This window comes from Hirundo rustica, chromosome 2, assembly GCF_015227805.2.
Source record: "Hirundo rustica isolate bHirRus1 chromosome 2, bHirRus1.pri.v3, whole genome shotgun sequence".
NCBI classification, from domain to species: Eukaryota; Metazoa; Chordata; class Aves; order Passeriformes; family Hirundinidae; genus Hirundo; species Hirundo rustica.
This window is the reverse complement of record NC_053451.1, coordinates 40,931,736-40,951,788: the sequence shown is the minus strand read 5'-3', so window position 1 is coordinate 40,951,788 and position 20,053 is coordinate 40,931,736. Positions and strand designations below refer to the sequence as shown.

Genomic DNA, 20,053 nt, shown 5'->3' with positions numbered 1-20,053 from the left:
TAGCATGAAGAACAGAAACTCATTAGCCATTGAAGCACTTCAACTTATTTTAATATCATGTCATTACAGAACTGGATGGTGCCTGTTAAATAAATCTTTTAACACTGGTTCCACTGATAGGTTTTGTGAAAACATCTTCAACTCCTGGTACTGGCTGGACAAACAGTTCTTTCCCATGCAACATCAACAGAGTGAAACACTGATGTTCAAGAAATAGTCCTATACTCAACAAGTGTACTTGAAAATGCAAAATTCTGTTGAATTTCCTAAATGTGTATAGAAGTTCTCACAATAACATCTGAGTTTTAAAATGTTATTTATTGTCACATTGCCACAATTATTTTGAATAACAACAACAACAAAAAATTTCTGTTTATTCTTAAAGGAATAAAAAAGCAGAATCCCAAAGCAATCTATAAGCCAGTAGTATTTTGACAAGAATAATGTAGAAAGTACACACTACACTGAATAAGGTTTATCTGAAGCCACTGCTTCTATAAAATTGCTTTATATGATTTCATAAAACTGAAATAATTTCCAACAGTTATGTTTCTCTCCCTGAGAAGCTGTCCTCTTCTGTCTGAAGATGTTTGGAAAGTAAAGCAACAAAAGCAACTATTTTTTGGTGATCAGAGTTTTATTTTTTTGGAAAGAAAGCAGTTTTCTTTTAGAAAAGCATGTTACACCCACAGGGCATAACCAGACATTTAACAGCACACTTCTTAGAAAATACACTGAATTCCACTTAAAGTCAGGACCACTACTCCTACACCAATTTATTCTCTGTATCTTTCAATTCAAGTTTCTTTCCTGAGATTTCTATATAATGAAAGGTACACTAAAGGTTGCATTTTTTTTGTTGTTTTGTTTGTTTTGTTTTGTTTTGTTTTTTCCTCAGGTTAGTACCTGTCTTATTGAGCTGAATGGGTTCTGCCACAAATCCAGCTTTTTACACAAAAAGCCAGCAATTAACTGGTGATAGCTTCTTGGTCAGAACTAATCTGGGCTGAATTGCAACCTGCTATATGCAGGCTGGACAGCTAGTCCTCTTTAAATGTCCTCTCATTTCCCTGACAAAGCAATTAAGATTTAGAAACAATGAACGCCCCACTTTCCAAATCGTTTGCAGAAAAGATGTTGCGCTTCTTGGTGTAAAGGATGCTTTGACGTCCTGTAATGTCACGTAAAGAGTTTTACAATGCCTTGGTTTCCTTGCTACTGGAAAATGGATCTTGTATGAGGAGAGGTTTTGGAACAGAGCTTAATCACGAAAAACTACTTTGAACGTCTGAAGGGGACAGTGAAAAACAGACGAAAGGGAGCCGTCACTGCAAGTAAATAAAGCTTGTCTTTCTATCTCTCTGCTCTCCAAAGCAGCGATCTAAGCAGAGGCTTACGCCCTCTGCTCAGTGCAGAGCTGCACTTCTTGGGATGGCGAAGCGAGAGGACAGAGCACCGGCACAAGAGGAGGGGGAAAGGGATGAGGAGACAGGGACATGATCAGGAGAAACCAAAAAGCGCTGACCTAAGGCACAGGGCGCCGGCTGCGATGGGAAAAGGATGCGGGCACGGCGAGCCAAGGGAAGGGGACAGGCGGAACAGAAGGAGGAGCCGATGGAAGTGCCGCTGGAGCAGCAGCGGTTCCCAGAGGCAGCGCAGACCCTCGGTAAGGGACGGGGCTGGAGGCGAGGAGGGGCGGGAAAGGAGGGACGGGCGAGGGGGCGTGGAGCCCGCAGCCAGCCTCCCCGGGCGGTGGGAATCAGTCGAGGGACGAGGGGAACGCGGAGTCAGCCTGCCTGCCGCCGCCGGAGCCTGGCAGGCACCCTGCTTTCCTGCACTCCTCCCGCACACGCTCCCATCGTTTCCCCCTCCAGGCTGCACCGCCCCGGCTCCGAGTCATCCCCGTCCCTGCGGCGGGGCCCGGGGCACAGCCGTCCCTCCGAGACCAGCACCATGTGAGCAGAAGCCGAGCCACCGCCGGCACGTCCGGGATGTAAAGAGGCGTCCGGCTGCTCGCACTCCGTCGCTGCCCTACCGCCCGCACCCTGTCGCTGCCGGAGACCCGCCGGCGTCCATCGCTGCCCCGGGCCAGCATGACCGAGGTGAACGCCAAGGAGCCCAGGGCGCCTCCGCCTACCACAGACGGGGCGGTCCTGCTGCAGGGTCAGCCCGGCCGAGATCCCTTCCGCGAGGGAGCGGAGTCCATCGACATCTCCCTGGACGGGCTGCTTTACCCCAAGAGCAGCGACGAAGAGGAGGACGAAGAGGAGGACGAGGAAGGGGAGGAGGAGGAAGAGGAGGAGGAAGAGCCGCAGCAGCAGCATCTGGGGCAGGAGGACGGCCGGGACTCCCTCTCCTACCAGCCAGGGAGCGGCTCCCTCTCGGTCAGGGACTCCCTGGACACCGTCCTGGACTCCTTCCTGGCGCCCGCGGCTCATGCCAGCTCCGCCGTGGCCGCGGCGCCCTGGTCCTTTTTCGAGGCGGAGGAGGCGCCCGACGGCGCCATGAGCAGCGGCTCCTCGCAGAAGGCGGCCGAAGCCGCCCCGGGGGTGCCGGGTCCCTCGCAGCCCCCGACGCGGCCCGCCGCGCTCTGGCCGCCCGGCGACGCCCCGGTCCCCGCCGCCAAGGCGCGGCCGGCGGGGCCCGGGGCCGGCGCGGAGGGTCCCGCCGCGGCGCCCAAGGACGATGCCGTCGGTGTGGGGGCTCTGCCCGGCGGGTCCCGGGCGGGGGACCCGGGGCAGGAATACCTGCACGTGCCTCTGCTGCCGCTCAACTCGGCCTTCCTGGCCTCCCGCACGCGGCAGCTGCTGGACGGGGCGGAGTACGAGGGCGGCGCGGTGCCGCGCTGCTCGCCCCCCGCCCCGTACCTGCCGGCCTACGGCTTCCCCGACGCCAAGGACGGGCCCTTCGCCTACGGCGACGTCCAGCCCGTGATGAAGATCAAGGAGGAGGGTCTCGGCCTCGCCGCCCGCTACCCGGGCGGCCGGGCCAGCCCCGCGGCGGGCTGCCACGACTACCCGCAGGCTCCGCGGGCCGGGCAGGAGCCCTCGCTGGAGTGCGTCCTGTACAAGGCGGAGCCCAGCCTGCTGGCCGGCGCATACGGGCCCTCGGCGCCCCCCGACAGCCTGCCCTCCACCTCGGCCGCGCCGCCGGGGCTCTACCCGGCCCTGGGGCTGAACGGGCACCAGCCGCTCGGCTTCCCGGCCGCCGTGCTCAAGGAGGGCCTGCCCCAGCTCTGCCCGCCCTACCTCGGCTACGCGCGGTAAGGCGGGGCCGGCGGGGCGCTCGCTGAGGGACGGGACCGGGGGTCGCGTTGAGCGGCGGGGGAGCTCCGCGCCTCCTCCTCCTCCTCCTCTTCCTCCTCCTCCGGAGGGGCGGGCGTGCCGCGCGGTGGGCGCCTCGGGGGGATATGGAGGGGATGCTGAGGCGAGGACGAGGGAAGTTTCTCTCGGCCTTTTTGGATTCTTAGGTAGTGCCTGCAGCCCCGTTCGCATTCCCCGCGCTGCCTGAGCGCGCCGAGGTGTCCCGGCTCCGCAGGTGGCACCTGGCGGCTTTGGGCACCGTGACGCTCCGGGAAGGTTGGCTTGTTATCCCTGCGGGACTTCAGGGCCGCCCCATGTCCGAGCCCCGCGGAGGCCGTGCAGGTTTTCTACTTGCCATCACTTTCAGCGATATCGTATTCATCAATAGCGAAATATTTTCCAAAATAATGCTCCCGATTTGAAAAACAAACAAACAAACAACAACAAAAACCAACACCAAAACCCCACAAAAAGCACTTGATTTCACACGAAAAAGAAAACCGGAACACGTGTATTGAATGAAATGGAGTACTGTCGAGCCGAGATGCGCATTACCTAGAAATAGACGCAACAAAAGGTGCATGCAATGTTACAGTTTCAATGGAAATCCTTTCTTTTAGTAAATGCCGTGGTTACCTAGATTAGTCTGCCTTTTCTTGGAGACAAATTGGAAATATTCTTGATAACCCCATCAGACTTAGTTACTGCTGAGAATGCTGCAGCTGAATGGGGGGTGAAAAACTGATTATTAAAGATTTTTCTCGTTGCAATGAAATTTCATATTTCTCATATGAAAGAGGCCTTTGAAATTCAATTGATATCTATTTGATTCTGTCCCTGTACAGGAAAAAAAAAAAAAAATCACTATGACTCCACTCACAGGAGTTGTTGATCTGAGAAAGATGAACATTTTAACAGTGTCTAGATGGTGCCTTTTTTGCTAAATGGTTTAAAATGTAACTATGCTTCCCCCCCCCCCCCCCCCCCCCCCCCAATACTTTCCTGTATTACCATAGTAGAGACAAACCATTAAGCAGAAAGGCAGTCATAATTCACTTTTTTCATGTTCTTCTGTACCTTGATTACAAATTTTAAAATGAAGTTTTTACTGTCAGACTCATTAATACGGGTAAGTTGTTAACTGCACAAAGCTAGATCTTTCATTTCTTTTAATTCTTTTTCTTCTCAAGGCCAGACACGGAAACCAGCCAAAGTTCTCAGTTCAGTTTCGAATCACTACCCCAGAAGATCTGTCTCATCTGTGGTGATGAGGCTTCAGGTTGCCACTATGGAGTACTTACCTGTGGAAGTTGTAAAGTCTTCTTTAAAAGGGCAATGGAAGGTACTATATGATGCCATTGTTCCTAATTATCTGAAATATATCTTCTAGACGCTAGGGCATACTGTTTATTTATTGTTAATTTCTATAAATATTGTCACTGTAGTGAGGGGTTTTTTTTTTGTTTTGTTTTGTCAGCTGTTTAAATATTACAGTGGATATTGACAAAGTTGTTCCTTAATTGATTTGTCTGGTATTATTTGTTTTACTTTTTTGCTATTTATTATTTACTGTTTATCAGTTAATCTTTCTAGGTAAGCAGAGTTAAATAAAAAATTTGTGCATTACACAACTTGTTTTAAAAAGTATAAAGGGTATTCAAGGGAAAATAGTGTGGGTATGAACTAGTGGTAGGCAGATAAGAATTTATTTTGGCTTTGTTCTCTTTTTGAAGTAATGAAATTTTTCTTTCATTTGAAATTTTTGCTTTCAAGTTGCAGAGTTTTGGCTTCCTGGCAGTTATGGAAGTATTTAAAATTTCACTGAACTACTTCAAGTCATAGTAATAATAAATATGTTTGACTTGTTCCAAATAGTCATTAAATTGCAAAGTCAAGTCAATTAACTGCAAGTTTAATGAAACAGTAGCAACAGCTATGTTTATTTTTTCCTTTTGGATTATATTACATGCCTTGTCCACTGAGATTTTGAATACAAATACAAGAGCAGACTGTTTTATATGGATCAACAGATAAAGCAGTAAAACAAATCCTTCTACTTTTTAGGCTTTGTCTCCTGTTTTGATTTTTATCTGATCCTGCTAGAACTAGGATATTCAAATTTCTGTTCCATGCATTTAACAAAACCATTGTTCAAATGGATAGATTCCTTAAAATAAAAAACCTGCATCCTGTATTTTCTCGTGATAAATAATTTTTCCACTTTATAGAGTTTATCTCTCTCCAAATGGAAAGGGGAATATTGGAAAAGCAAAAGCTTAGCATGATAATACAATTAGATTTTTTGTTTCACTGTACTGTTACTTTCTACTTTAGGCATATGCTCATGTTCCTCCTTTAACATTAAATATTTGTGAAGTGGTCTTGGTGGTCTAAGTGAACTTTTGAGCCAGTGCCATGTTTTCTCTTTCATGAGAACACTAGAAATATTTGTGTTAGGTTGCAGAGCTCTAAAGTCACTTGCAGGAGTACGTTTAAGTTTCACTGACTCCTCTAGTTGGTCTCTTGGTTTGGCTTTACATTTTTTTGTTATGTTTTGCTAAATCAGCCAAATATTTTTTTTAAAAAAGTCAGGGAGCTGAAGTTTTAATACTAAGTGTAGTGTAATTTATGGATACCATATTTAAAAATAAAATTTATTTTATGTTTTATATGTTTTATATGTTTTTATATGTTTTTCTTCTAACCTATATAGCTATGTTGTAATATTTTTTTTTTTTAAATTTGATTCTCTCAGTTTTAGATTTCATCTCTTCTTAAATTTAGTACCCAGTTCTGTTTGCAGTAGATGAACCTGCTCAAAAATATTATATTACTGTTCAGCAGAATTATTTTTATGAAAAATGTTAAGAAGGAATATAACTTGATACAAGGAATATCTTAAAGTTGTTTTCACAGACTATTCAAAGTCTGTATTTCCAGCGTCTTACCAGGTTAAGAATACAGACTTGGAGACAAATGAGAGGTCAGTGCGGTTACATAAACAAGAGTCTTAGGTTTTACATAGCAACTTCATAATTTTAATTTTTAAATGGATCCACAGACTGAGATTCTGTTGAGGAAGTGTGTTTGGGTTTTCTGGTAAGGATTTTCAAAGAATATTCAAGAATGTACATCAGAAACTTGACTGTTATCAGAAAAGATACAGGTTATTGAATGTGATGGGAAGCAGTGTCAGGCAATGAGCAGTGTGGGCATTGGCAAAATGAACAAATACAGCTGTACCTGTTTTTGTGTAGAAAGTGCAAGACTGCAGGAGGTTCCTTAGAGATGGGCTGATGGACTTCTTGTTTTCATTGCAATATGCTATATAATTTATCAGCACTGAAATAATCCCATTTATTGATAGATATTTGATTTTATAAAAATTTCATATCAAAAATAACGGTGGGAAATTGCTCCTCTGTAGGAAGAAACAGAGTATTTGTATTTTAAATGCAACAGAAAATAGATTTTAAAATTCACACTGGCAATCATATAAATTGGAGACATATTTCTTCCATGAAATTACCCCCTTGCCCATCATTTCTCTGAGTGTAAAAGAATTAATTACCTCTTAAAATTTTTAGTCCTACTACACACATGTGAGCTTTTTAATAATAATTCATGCAAATCAGATGTTAAATTTTGTGGTTAAAAATTCCTGGTCAAACTTTAGTTTTCATATAATTTCCATATATTACTGATCTTTATGAGAAATTAAAAAATGATTGGAAATAGCTGGCTTTTTCTATTTCATGGATTCTCTCTATCTTGAGATTTTGTATGTTATAAGGTTTTGTGCAAAGTTTAAAAAGTACTTAATATAGTAGCATCACATTTGTTGGAAAATGTCTGTTTTCTATTTTAATTATTTCTGTAATCTGAGATGCATATGCTGTTTGAAATCAAACAGCCTATTTATTTTTGTATTTTTTTTCATAGAAATTGTTCTATTCATACACCATTTATTTTACCTTCCCAGGTGTGAGTACAATACCTTATTGGTTGAACACTTCCATTTGAATAAAATGGACTACTATGTTATCTAGATTTTTTTTTTTTCCATATCCAATCATTTTGAAATAAAAACAGAGATTATTTAAAATACTCAGACTGAACAATCATTTAAACCTGCATATACTAATTATGATTTAATCATTCATTTGAATGTAACTACTACATACCCACAGAACTTAACAAGGGGTCAGGGTTGTGTAAGAATCACAAAGATTACTTAAGAATGTTTCTTGGCACTGAATTCTTAAATGTGTATGACTTTGTAGATACTTTCTGTCTTTTGGGTTCTTGATTCCTGTATGTGGCTACATATATATATATATATATATATATATATATGAAGAAGAGGTTGATGTTAATACAATAAACATATTTTTCTCTTGGCACCTTCTTGAAGTAAGTTAAACAAAAATGCATGTCCTTTCTTTGGGAACCTGTGGTTTACCAGATATGTCAAAAAGTTAGTACTGCAAGGGAGGAGGAGAAAAGGAAAGATACTGGGTTGTTTTTTCCTAGCATTTAGGAAATGTGTTTAGAAGTCTTTCTTTGGACCCTTACAAGTAACTAGTAGTCTGTAGATTCAGTTAATTTACAAAGAAATGACCAGGCTTTCAAAAAATGCTGTTAAGATCTCCTTTAAGCATAACGAAAACAATGAAAGTTACTGCTATTTATATTCAGTAAAGAAATCTGAAAAGACAAAATTGGTTTCACTGTGCTAACAGGGTAGTGCTGTTCCTGTCAGTGAGATGAGAGTGATGAGCATTTTGGAGTTAGAAATCAAGAAAATTCAGAAATACTACTCAAAATGCTTTAAAATAAGTATAATTACTGTATTTGCAAAGTAATTTGCTGTTGATGATCAGGCATTATTTAAGTGCTACCAATGTATCTCATTCATGATAACAAAATAAAGAGGAGAATATTTCCAGCAGGGCATGAGGAGAATGAAGATCAAGAAATGAACTTCTACCTTTCTAGGACTAAATTGCCAAACAGTCATTAGTGATGTCTTATAAAGATTCTTTCACGTAAAACCATGCAGGGCAGCTATGATCAAAATGCTTGTGGAACACCATGGTAAAATGTCTGTCCCTGAACAGGAACCCAGTGTTCAGTTTTGGGATTCTGGAATTACACTGTTGCTAGCACAGGATTTCTTGGTAGCCTGCACTATTGCCTTCATGTTAAAAGTGTCTCTTTTGCAGCAGTTTTACTAATGCAAATTTTAAGTTACCTAAATCCTGCAAAAAAATTTCAAGTGCTGTTTTTCCTGTAATAAAGCCTAATTTCTTATTTTTGTTCTCTATTTATATTTGAACTTTGTTTATATTATTGATATGTAAGGAAAAGTTGTTGTCTGAGACCAACATGAATACTTGGTATTATAGGGTATCTTTCAGAAACTGACTCTAGGTTTGTTTAAACACCAGTGAACATGTTACAAGTTTGACCAAATGACTATGTAACTTTTGTCTTGTTGTAATAAGTGCTTTAAGGTCAGGGTAGCAACTCTGTTGCATCAATGGCATCAGGGAATAAGCTCAGGCATATGTAGCAGATAACATTTAACTGACCAGTGTCAACTTTTCTACTTTCTGAGGCCTGAATTTGGTAAACTGGCAGAAAGTAGGATTTCCATGAGAGTTTTCACTGCCTGTATGTAGAGAGATTCCATGGAGTAATTGATGATGAGCTACACCTACACAGTAAGAAGGTTGATCATGACTTCAACCAAACTTTCTGATAAAGTTTATCTGACCTTATCAGAGTTATGATAAGCAGTTTTGTGATAGTAGTGTGAATCACTATGTACGTAGTGCAACACTTTGCATAAGGAGAAGTGCTTGTCTAAATGGTTATGCTTTTCCATAGTTAAAGAATCTAAAATGATAAAGCATGTCAAGTATTTATAAAAATGCTAACTACTAGTAGAAAATCCTCTTTGAAAACAGAGAAAAATAATTCTGTAGAGACCCTTTTAGCTGTAAACTTGATGATGCAGGTGTTAAAAGTTCCTTTTTCTCCTAACTCTGAAGAGTTTTCTAATTTTTAATCCAACTTTCCAGCCTGGATCTTGGGATCAGAATTTGTTACAGCATATACTGTAAACCTGATGGTGATGAAATATTCGTGAAGTAGAACATGCAAACACACAAAGCATCCACATGACAAGTTGAGAGACAAAAATGCTTTTCACTCAGTATAACAGATTTGATGTTATTGAAGTCCTTTTATCATTACCTTAAACATCCTTTTAGGTGAATTAGAAGCTATTTCAGGTAGTGTAAAACTGCCTGCTTTAAAGAGCATCAACAACTGTCTTGCTAATACGCTGTTCTAACTTCCCACGTACACAATGTGAGCAACCTGAACTGCTTAAGTTAATTTTATGGTGAACGGACAGAAACAAGAAATTTTAGGAAGATATTCACTGACATTTCTAATTTCACTTGTGATGAAAATAGCAATACTCTAACTATTTCTCAGAACTGAGTGTAAAGGAGTGTCAGGTGACCATGTACACTGTCTGCATTTGGTGATATGAATCCCACCCACACCATCAAGGTAGCTAATATAGTTCTGTAGTATATAAAAGAAATGTAATAAGCATGTAAAATACTCATTTCAGGTTGCTTTGCTTTTATATATAATGTATTATAGGTATCATTAAATTATTTCACATGTAAAAATCATACTTATTTTAAAGTACTAGAATATTTATAACTTATATGACTTAAGTATATAAAGTATAAGTATTTATAGTAAAACCATTCTCTGCTAAAAGTAGATTTGGGGCTGATGGTATCCATTGCCTTAAATTGTGGATTTGTTTCACAGAGTTCATGATGTACCATTAGTAGTGTTTTGATAGATACCTACATTTTAGAATCTATTTAATCAAATAGAATCAAGTTAATCTAAAGTGTTTCCATCAAGAGGCAGCAATATTTGGGTTTTTTGCATATTGCTTTTTTCTGCTACTAATATTTCTGGGTTTTTCCACCTTTATTGTTCATATAGTGGATTATCCTGTCTCACTGGTTCAGTTGTAAGACAAGTCAAGAAGTATAAGGAAAATATACATGAAAAATCTTATTGTGGCAATGTGCTATGATAATTCCACTAAAATCAGAATGATAGGATGACTGAAATACAAATATAAAGAGTTTTATCTTGATAGAAGAATATAATACTCAGGGATCAAAGGAGAACAACTGATACTTTAGAGTGTATACCTCTGAAATAGCTGATGTGTTTTAAAAGTAGGTTTTTTGTTCAAATCCCATATTTTGTATTTGTAAGAAACAGACGCCCATTGACAAATATGCTGACTCTTCCATAATTTTACATATTTATATCTCTGATGTAGTCAATTACTTAAAAGTTATGAACAAGGAACAATTGTGACACATTGCCATAAAAAGAGCTGGAAACAGTGACTTGTAGATGCTATCATATCCTCCTGAAAGTGTATTAGCTGTGGAAAGTTTTTGCTGTTATCAGTTCCTGTATTTAGACTCGAAGACTTTATACATTTCAAGGCACTGCAGTGGTGCAGTGACTTGTAGATGCTATCATATCCTCCTGAAAAGTGTATTAGCTGTGGAAAGTTTTTGCTGTTATCAGTTCCTGTATTTAGACTCGAAGACTTTATACATTTCAAGGCACTGCAGTGGTAAACAGTCTAAGCAAACCAACTGAAAATAAATACAAACCAGTATTCCTAATTTTGCAGTTCATTATAGTTTCCATGAATTATGAGTTAATCTTGTTTCATTTTGTTTTCTGTCTTTTTCTTATTGGAAATGATGGAACAGACAGGGAAATGTAAAAAAGATTAAAAAAAAGGATTATAACTTTTGACTGTCTAGAAGTGAGGGAAAACAAGATAGCTACATTTTATTGTTCTGTTTTGTAGATACTATTTAAAAATGATACTCTCTTTGGAGGTTTTGCTTTCAAGAAGTAATTTTGGAAGGAAAAAGACAATGGTATTGCAGGATTCACAGCAAAAGGCAGGAAGATTTTGAGATCAGTATACAAGAGGAGGAAGTAGTCAGTCAAGGATGTTATTATATACAATCATTTTTATTGCTTTCACTATGAAATTCTTCATTATTTCAATTAGATTCCAGGATGGAACATAATCACAAGTTCCTCTGCTTTCCACTCTTTGTCCTCTTTATTCCACTGAATCCTTAATTCTTTGCTGAGGAGCAGACTTGCATCAATAGCAGGTCTTTATATCAATATAAGCTACAGAGTAGAAGTCACAACAGCTACTTAACAACTGGAAGTGAGAATTTTATTTCAATGGGCTAAGAGGAAAATGTAAATCTTTATCAAAAGATCATGCATGGTGAAGTCCATGATGGATGTGTTTTTTGATTAGAGTCAGAAGTCTCACTTTAGGGACTTTTTCTATTTTTAGAGAAAACACAAAGTAAATAAAATCAGTATTAAATTAAATAAACCCTAACAATGTTATCTGAAGAATATGAAATCTTGGAGACTAATAACATGGGATGGCATACAGGGACATGGAGACGGTGTAGTATAGATTCCTAGTTCTTCAAGACCAAAAAAACCACATAATGAGAGGTAAATTCAACCCACATTTGCTGTTTTCCACTTTGAAACAGTTTAAATAAAAGAGTGTTACATTTAGATCTGGGCTAAATTGAATATAGTTTTACTTCCCATTTTACCAAGGACTAGGCCAGACTGTTTGCCTAGCTGTGGAAAACCCATCTTGTCAGAGCATATTCAGGGTAGGGATTATCCTGTATTTACTCTGACAAGTCAAGTTTTCCACAAGCTAGGGACTAGCCTAGTCTGTTGTCTTAGCTTACAGAAGTCAGATTTTTACTCAAAAGCTGCATCTGCACCGTTATGTTTTGTTTAGGTTAACAGGTGAACTTATTTTCCTTTTTTCTTAAATTTTAAACCCATGTTTATTGTCAGCTTCCACAATTCCATTGTGGTTTTTTGTTTTGGTTTGGTTTTTACCTATCGATTTAATTGGTACTTTTTGGAATGTTTATAAGACATAAAACATACTGTTAGAAAATTATTCCACCTTGAGGCTAGACATCAGGAAGCAAAAAGTCGATGTTGGGAGACATTTGGCAGTAAAATAATTTGCAAAGAGATGCAAGCTTTAGACAGAAGTCTAAAGCTAGACTAAATAAAACACCATGATGTGTTCTGCAAAGAGCAATCTTCCAGAGGTTTGATGGCTTTATACAAAACCATTGGCAGTTAATAGAGATACAGGGAGGCAGAATCACATTTGGGAGAGAGGAAAAATAGTTGAGATAGTACTCTTCTTTGCAGATAGTAGGAACTGAGAGTTTGCAAACAAGTGCTTTGCTTCTGTGCAGGGTGGCAACAGTTTAGCACACCCAATTAACTGATTGCTGTATCTGATACCCCAGGTGCAGATAAAGATTTATGTTTTCTGCATTTTGTACATCTGCAAAGTGTCTGCAACTCATGAGTTCACTGGAGTGATTGTAAGTGACTTACAGTATGTCAGTGAGCTAAGCTAATAGCACAGTTTTTAATGATATTGTACGTGCTATTTGCAGCACTGTTTGGATTAAAAACCTCCCAGTATTGCAGTAGTCATTACAGGACTTAAAATTGTGTTGGCCTGCTGACATTAGAAGCAGCTTTGCTAACGCTAATGGATTTTGGTGGAACTTGAACAGAAATACTATCCTCCAAGAATCTGGAACGTGTAAGTGACAGATAAAATCATCTCTGTGTTTTCTCCATCAAACTGGTCATAAGAAAATACAGAAAAAAAAAACCCAAAACCAAAAAAACAGTGAAAAGTAAGCATGCATAGGAGGTCAAGCTTTCTGAAGATGGGGCAATTGCCAGACAGTTCTCAGGTTCATGGTTTTGTAAGAAATGCTAATAGCAACCTTTGCTTTCAAACTTGTGCTCTAGTGACTAAAGTACTACTATCCTGTTGTTTTTGTTGTTTTTTTTCCCCCCCAGTATTTTGTTTGCTTGTTTGTTTTGTTTTTTGTTTTCCTGATTATAATGACAGTAGTCATAGAAAAGGTACTGAATATCATGCTACCAACTGAATTGTGATTTTATTTTGATGGGGGTTTTGGGTACTTCATTAGTACATGCATTTGGTATAACTCAATGTTCAAGTATTGAAGACAACTAGTTCAAATCTAGGTGATCCTGAAGACTGAACTGTAGCAAGTACATTTTCAAATACATATTTTATCATCATGGGTAAACCTTCCAAACATCTTTATCTAATGAAATATTGTTCTGTAATTTTGAAATAAGGCAAATATCTGGCATGTATTAATTTCTTACACAATCTCTCCTTCAGGTGGCTGCTGTCCCTAAAATATTAATGTCAAGCAAATAACAGATTCTCAGAACCCAGCTTTGCAGAATAGTAGAAGTGGTTTCAAATGGGAACATTTACTCAGATTTATCTGTTGAATTGAAATCCACACAGATCACTGCATTAAAAGGATTAAAAATGGATTAAAAAAATCCATTACTGATAAAACTAAAAAATATCAAACAACTGAAACTTACATGTTTTCTAAATAAGTTGCAACTGAATCAAGATGAGTGGAATACACTTTGGGACAGAAGGTGTCAGGGAGAGGTGGGGTAGAGATGAGTGGAATGGAAAATTCACATGAAGGTATAAGTCAAGTGCAGAATATGACTGTGGTTTCTTAAAAGTCTTGAAAACAAGGAAGTTGTTAACAATAAGCATCAAGAAGTGCCTGAGTTTTTGTCACCATAATCGCCTGAGAGAATTGGGTTGTCAGTGTTTCAGCTTTTAAGCAAATTTACTGTGCCCAAATTCTAGCAACAGATTTAATTTCTGGCCTGGTGTACATTGAGCAGAAAGACTGATCCTGTCTAATCTGAAACTTCAGAACATATGAACGTGGAAGTGTAGTGATTCAATTATGATTTGTTTTGTAAATGTAAAAAATGTTGTTCTGTCTTAGATTTAAAATAATCGAGACAAGGTTCATATAGATTCAGACCATCTTGTGTAGACTTAAAAGATTCCCAGGAAAAGAAGGCCAGAAGAAATCTCCTTTCAGGGAAGCAAAGAAAACCCTGAAACAAGCCAAGAACAAAAAGAACTTTAACTACATTTAAGTGTTTTTTTGTAAATTAGCTATGTATTAAAGCTCTGGAATGCCACAGAGCTGAGATAATCCTCATGGATTTTAATTAAATTAATGGAGTTTTAAAATTGTTGTTGCTTATCAAGAGACTGAATGCCTTTTGTAGCTTATAAAGGCAAAGAAAGATGAGGAAAAACTGCAAGCAATCCCAAGGAAGAATTGTTCAAAATAAGTATTTTGCTTAATGGTCTGCTGCCAATAGCAAGACAGATTTTTACTCATTTGTCTGCTTTTGGTAATGTTTCCTGTAAGGAGGAGTCCAGAATTAGAATTAATGGGACAAAGTAAATGAGAATTTCTCCTGATTAAAATATTACTAAGGACTTCTTTGTTGCCAGGCATTGTGTGGGGGAACTGTTTTTGTTTGCCTGAAGTTTTCAAAAAAAGAAAAAAAAGGAATCTGTTATAAAAATTAACTTCTGATGATTGTGTTTCTTTCACTAAAACCGAACAGGTTGTTTTTGAAGTTATGGTCAAGAAGTAAGTTATTTTTCTTTAAAAATGTTAGCACAGAAACAAATGCTTTGTTTCACAAGGTTCAGCACTAACTCTTTTCTAGATTTAGAAATCAGTGGAAATTTAAAAGCTTTGGTACTAAGTTCTGTTATATGTGGAGATCCATATCCACAGTATTTTGTTTAATCTTTTGCTTTGCTGAAAGTAAATTTCATTGAAAGGACTTTATTTCAATACACTAATGACAGGCTCTTTCTAACAATATCATTCAGAATTAAAAAATGAACTAAGCTAACCTAAACCACAAAGTTACAATCATCTTCTATTTGTCCTTTTTGGCTGAGTTGGCTGCTCCTGCCTGGTCAGCTGGTATTTCAGCAAGTTCAGTACAGAACCGCTTCTCCATCAGAGGTCATTTACTTTGCTTAAATGGCTTTTATTTTGCCCTGCCCCAGCCACTTCATTCTGTTTGCTGTCAGAAACTCCGCATCAAACCAAGCAAAATTTACGTAAGTTCTTTGAAAACAGGATCAATATCTTCAAAGAAAAATAAGTTTTAAGTAAATAATTGATCTTGTGCTTGTTTTACTTAAGAAATATTGTTAGTACAATAATTTAAGCAGCTCATGCTGCTTGCTAATTATTTTGGAATTTCATAGATGGGGAGTTTCACCCTTAAACAGACCAAATAAAACATATCCAAATAGTAACATGATTGGTCAAAGATTAGCATAAAATGAAGGATTTCTTTAATGGTTCAAGTACACTTTTTCAAAGTGTTTTCTTCATTTATTTTTGAAACATTTATACACAGAAATAATTTTGTCATGTTAGAAAACATAGTATTCATCCTGTTTTTCTCTTGCCTGCAGGGCAGCACAACTATTTATGTGCTGGAAGAAATGACTGCATAGTCGATAAAATCCGTAGGAAGAACTGTCCAGCATGTCGCTTGAGGAAGTGCTGTCAAGCTGGTATGGTCCTGGGAGGTGAGCTGTTTTTCAAGTGGGTTTGTAAAAATAGACAGTCAAGTACACTACCTTCAGCCAGTCGAGGTTAAACAGCATTACTTTGGTATTGTAAAGGAAAAGCCAGGTTTAAATGTTATTTTTGGAAGAATTACCTAATGTTTTATAATTTCTTAGAGTTTTTCTTTAGTAAATCTGGAAACACTGACAAAACGCCTTTCTGTAGGAGTCACTGTGTACCGTTACATTCATTTTCCTGAAGGGAAAGGAATTATGTCACTGGTGTGTATTTATTAATAGTTTTGGATCAGGTAATTTGATTTAGGTAAAAAATAAGCAGATTGAAATTGATATTAGAATTAGGAATCAGTGCTGTCCCCTTCTATTTTCTGTTGTACCCTTCACCATTGCTTTGCATACATGTCATTCTTGGATGGTCAGTCAGTGCCCCCTCTCAGTTTAAAAAAAAAAAAAAAAAAAAAAAAGGAGCTGACAAGCACGTTGGTGCCACTGGGCTGAGGGGAGAGGGACAAAAGGAGAACATGTCCTTTGGATCCTTCTCAGAGTGAAGTGGGGTTTTAAAACTGGAGTAGCAGTGCAGTAGAGAAACAGTATCACTGCAAAGGCAGAACCTAAAGCCTTGTTTTCCTGACTTTGGTAGATGGGAAACCCAAGGAGGCAGAGGTCCTGAGTAGGCTGTGGAAAATACAGAGTAAGAATGAAGACTTAGGAAGAGTAGTTGGCAGATGTAGAGACTGCCTTTTTAAATTTGGGAGAACATGCAAGGTTTGATCAATTTGACCTTTAAAATATATACCTGCCTAAGGCAGGTGGCTCAGACTGGATGATTTTTAGATCTCTTCCAATCCAAACCATTCTATGATTCTAATGGATGTAAATTAATACAAATAAAAACTCATTCCTGACTGTGAATTTTGCACAGCTGAGAGTTTGACGATGATCTAACCTGAATTTTCATTTATGATACCCTGGGTAACACCAGTAACTAAACTCTGTGTGTTTCAACATCGCAGGCAGTGGTTTCAACAAGCAGAAGAGTGTGAGATAACTCACTCTCATTGTCTCATCCTTTTGCTTCATCATTTTTCTGCATAGTAATGCTAAACAGGAAAAGTTGCCAGCAGGCTTGACTTCATTCTACACTTTGTGTGCTTTTATGGATGCTAGTTTTCCTGGTGTTTTTAAATATATATATATACATTTTGCTCTGGGTGTAAGTACTAGAAACAGAAAAATTTGGACACATTTGCCAGCAATATTGATCAGATGGTATGTTCTGATTAGTGCATCCTCATAGCAGGATGTTACGTCCTCCTACAAAACCTGAGGATAAAGGTGCTCTGACTTCTATTATATTACTATCAGGTATAAAGAGAGTAAAATCTTCATCATTCTCATCACCTTTTTGGATCACCTTTTTTTCTCAGCTATTGCAAAGCAAGTGTAAACATTTTCTCTGTATTTAATGCTCGGTTGTTGTATCTATCTAGTTTGTTATGTTGCTTAGTCTTCTCCTAAGTATACCTAATCAAAACTGTCTCTCATTTTTTGAGAAGCGTGTGCAGTCTAGTTCTTAGAGGGACATGGCATTTCATCTGATCTCTGCCCTGATATCCCCACCTACACCAGCAAATGGAAAGCGGAAGAGAACAGTTGGGCAATGGAATAAAGGAAATATTGAGTGTGACTGTGGCATCTCTATTTTTTTTTTTTTTTTTGTCAGCTGCCTGAGGTTAAGTGTAGTATATCAGATGTTCTTAGTGATGTCAAGAGTTCAGGGGGATTAGGAAGCTAATTGTTTTATGCAGGCTGAAATAGAGTGCATAGTACTGAAAGAGGAAGAAAAGACTGATGTAGACCAAAAAAGAGGAAGACTGGAGTGAGAGAATTTGTAAATGAGGATTTAAAATTCAAACTGCAAAACAAAATCTCAAGACAGGCTGTTAACCATAATACTCTTTCTATGGTTATTGTTACCCTTCTTCCATTTGCTTGTCTGCAATTTCTTATAATTCCTATGTTGTATCATGTGAGCAGTATTTCCTTCCTGTGACTTGATGTGCTGATCAACACAGTATGATTTGTATATGGGGTGTTACAGGGCTTACATAATTTTCCTAAAGACATCAGTGATCAAAGGGCTGGGAAGCCTGCCATGCGAGGAAAGGTTGAACATGATCCGACTGTGCCCAGGTGGCCAAGAAGGCCGATGGCATCCTGGCCTGGATCAGCCGTGGTGTGGCCAGCAGGAGCAGGGCAGTGACCGTCCCCCTGCCCTGGGCACTGCTGAGGCCACACCTCAAATCCTGTGTTCAGTTCTGGGCCCCTCACTGCAAGAAAGACATTGAGGGGCTGGAGCGTGTCCAGAGAAGGGCAGCGGAGCTGGGGAAGGGTCTGGAGCACAGGTGCTGTGAGGAGCAGCTGAAGGTTGTTTAGCCTGGAGAAAAGGAGGTTCAGGAGGGACCTTCTTACCCTGCACAACTCCCTGAAAGGAGGTTCTAGCAAGATGCATGTTGGCATCTTCTCCTAGGGAACCTGTGACAGGATGAGAGGACATATTCTCAAGCTGTGCCAAGGGAATTTCAGCTTGAACATCAAGAGAAAATTCTTCTCAGATAGGATCGTTAAACTTTGGAACGGGCTGCCCAGAGAGGTGGTGGAGTCACCACCCCTGGAGGTGTTTAAAGACAGGCTGGATGTGGAACTTAGTGCTCTAGTTGCCAAGACCATGATGCGCCAAAATTTAGACTCAGTGGTCTCGGAAGTCTTTTCCAACCTAAATGGTTCTGTGATTCTCTGATTCTGTGAACTGGATTTGTTCTGCCTTGAGAAAAGAAGGCCTAGGGGACACCTTATCACAGTGTTCTACTATTTAAAGGGTGACTGCAAAGTTGGGAACTCCCTTTTTACAAGCAGTCACGTAGAAAAGACAAGGAATAATGAGTGCAAGTTTCTCCTGGGGAGATTCTGATCAGACACGAGGAAAATATTTCACAATGAGCAAAATCAGCCATTGGCATTAACCCTCAAGAGAAGTGGTGGACTCTCCCCTGTTGAACATTTTTAAGCCTCATCTGGGCAAGGTGCTGGGTCATCTTGTCTAGACTGTGCTTTTGCCAAGGAGGCATGAGGTCCTTCCTTTCCTGAAATTCTGTGATTCTGTGATAAATGTCATACACAAATTTCCAGTTCTTGGAACAAATGACATACTTAGAGTTATCCTTGAATATTTTAAATGGGAATTGGCAATACTTAAAATCTCTTCTTGTGTTTATGGCCTAGATAAGTCAAGATTTTTTTGTGCATTTTCTGATTTCTGCTGTTTAGAATTTACATAGATATATTTTTGTTCTTTTACCCCTGACACTTAGTTTCTTGATGCTGGCCTTGATTTAAATGAAGACCTGCTATTTTGCTTAATTAACATGAGAAACACTAAGATTTTACAGTATATTAATGATAAGATTCCAACAATTACTACATTATTAAATTAAACTTGCTTCTTAGAGAAGTACATCTATCTTCCATTGAATATCACTGAGTGACAGCCATATAGATAAGAGTGTAATATTTAATTACATGGACAATGGTTCCATTTTTCAACCCTAAATTCAAAGCAATTTCAAACCCCTAAACTGCTCTAAATTGCAGGTCAGTTGTAAAGTAAATTATAGAATAGCAACAAATAGCTTCAGTAATTTATTTCCCTATATGCAGTAATTTATTTCCCTATATGGACTGTTTCTTCTTTCTTAATCTATAGAAGGAAAGTATCAATAAAACCATGCATTTCATGGTACTATATTTGTCATTCCCTGTGAAATTGTTAATTGTCTTTGGGCTTTAAAACCCAATTATAACTTGAGAGATAAATCTATCCCCTTTCTAATCTTAAACATAATAGGATAGCAGGTACCTGAATCAGGTACTGGAATAAACAAGTACTGAGCTCTTTTATTTATTATGAGTGAATCTGTAATTTTCCCAGGGTGATTATCACAGATTCCTTGTTCAGCTGTATTGCTAAATCATTGTGTTCTTCATTATTTGTCAGCTTTCAGTCCACCATGCAGATTATATGCAGAAAAAGGTG

General features: G+C 39.2%; 1 protein-coding gene across 2 annotated transcripts in view; it reads left to right on the top strand.

Annotated features, from left to right (window-relative positions):
* Positions 1-1,782: 1,782 nt before the first annotated feature.
* PGR (progesterone receptor) overlaps positions 1,783-20,053 on the top strand; it is a 33,420-nt gene continuing 15,149 nt past the window's right edge. For both annotated transcript variants that reach the window (XM_040056603.2, XM_040056604.2), the window contains exons 1-3: positions 1,783-3,262; positions 4,493-4,644; positions 15,844-15,960. In XM_040056603.2, coding sequence (XP_039912537.1) covers positions 2,094-3,262; positions 4,493-4,644; positions 15,844-15,960 — 1,438 coding nt within the window. In that variant the 5' untranslated portion in view covers positions 1,783-2,093. The remainder of the gene's footprint in view (positions 3,263-4,492; positions 4,645-15,843; positions 15,961-20,053) is intronic.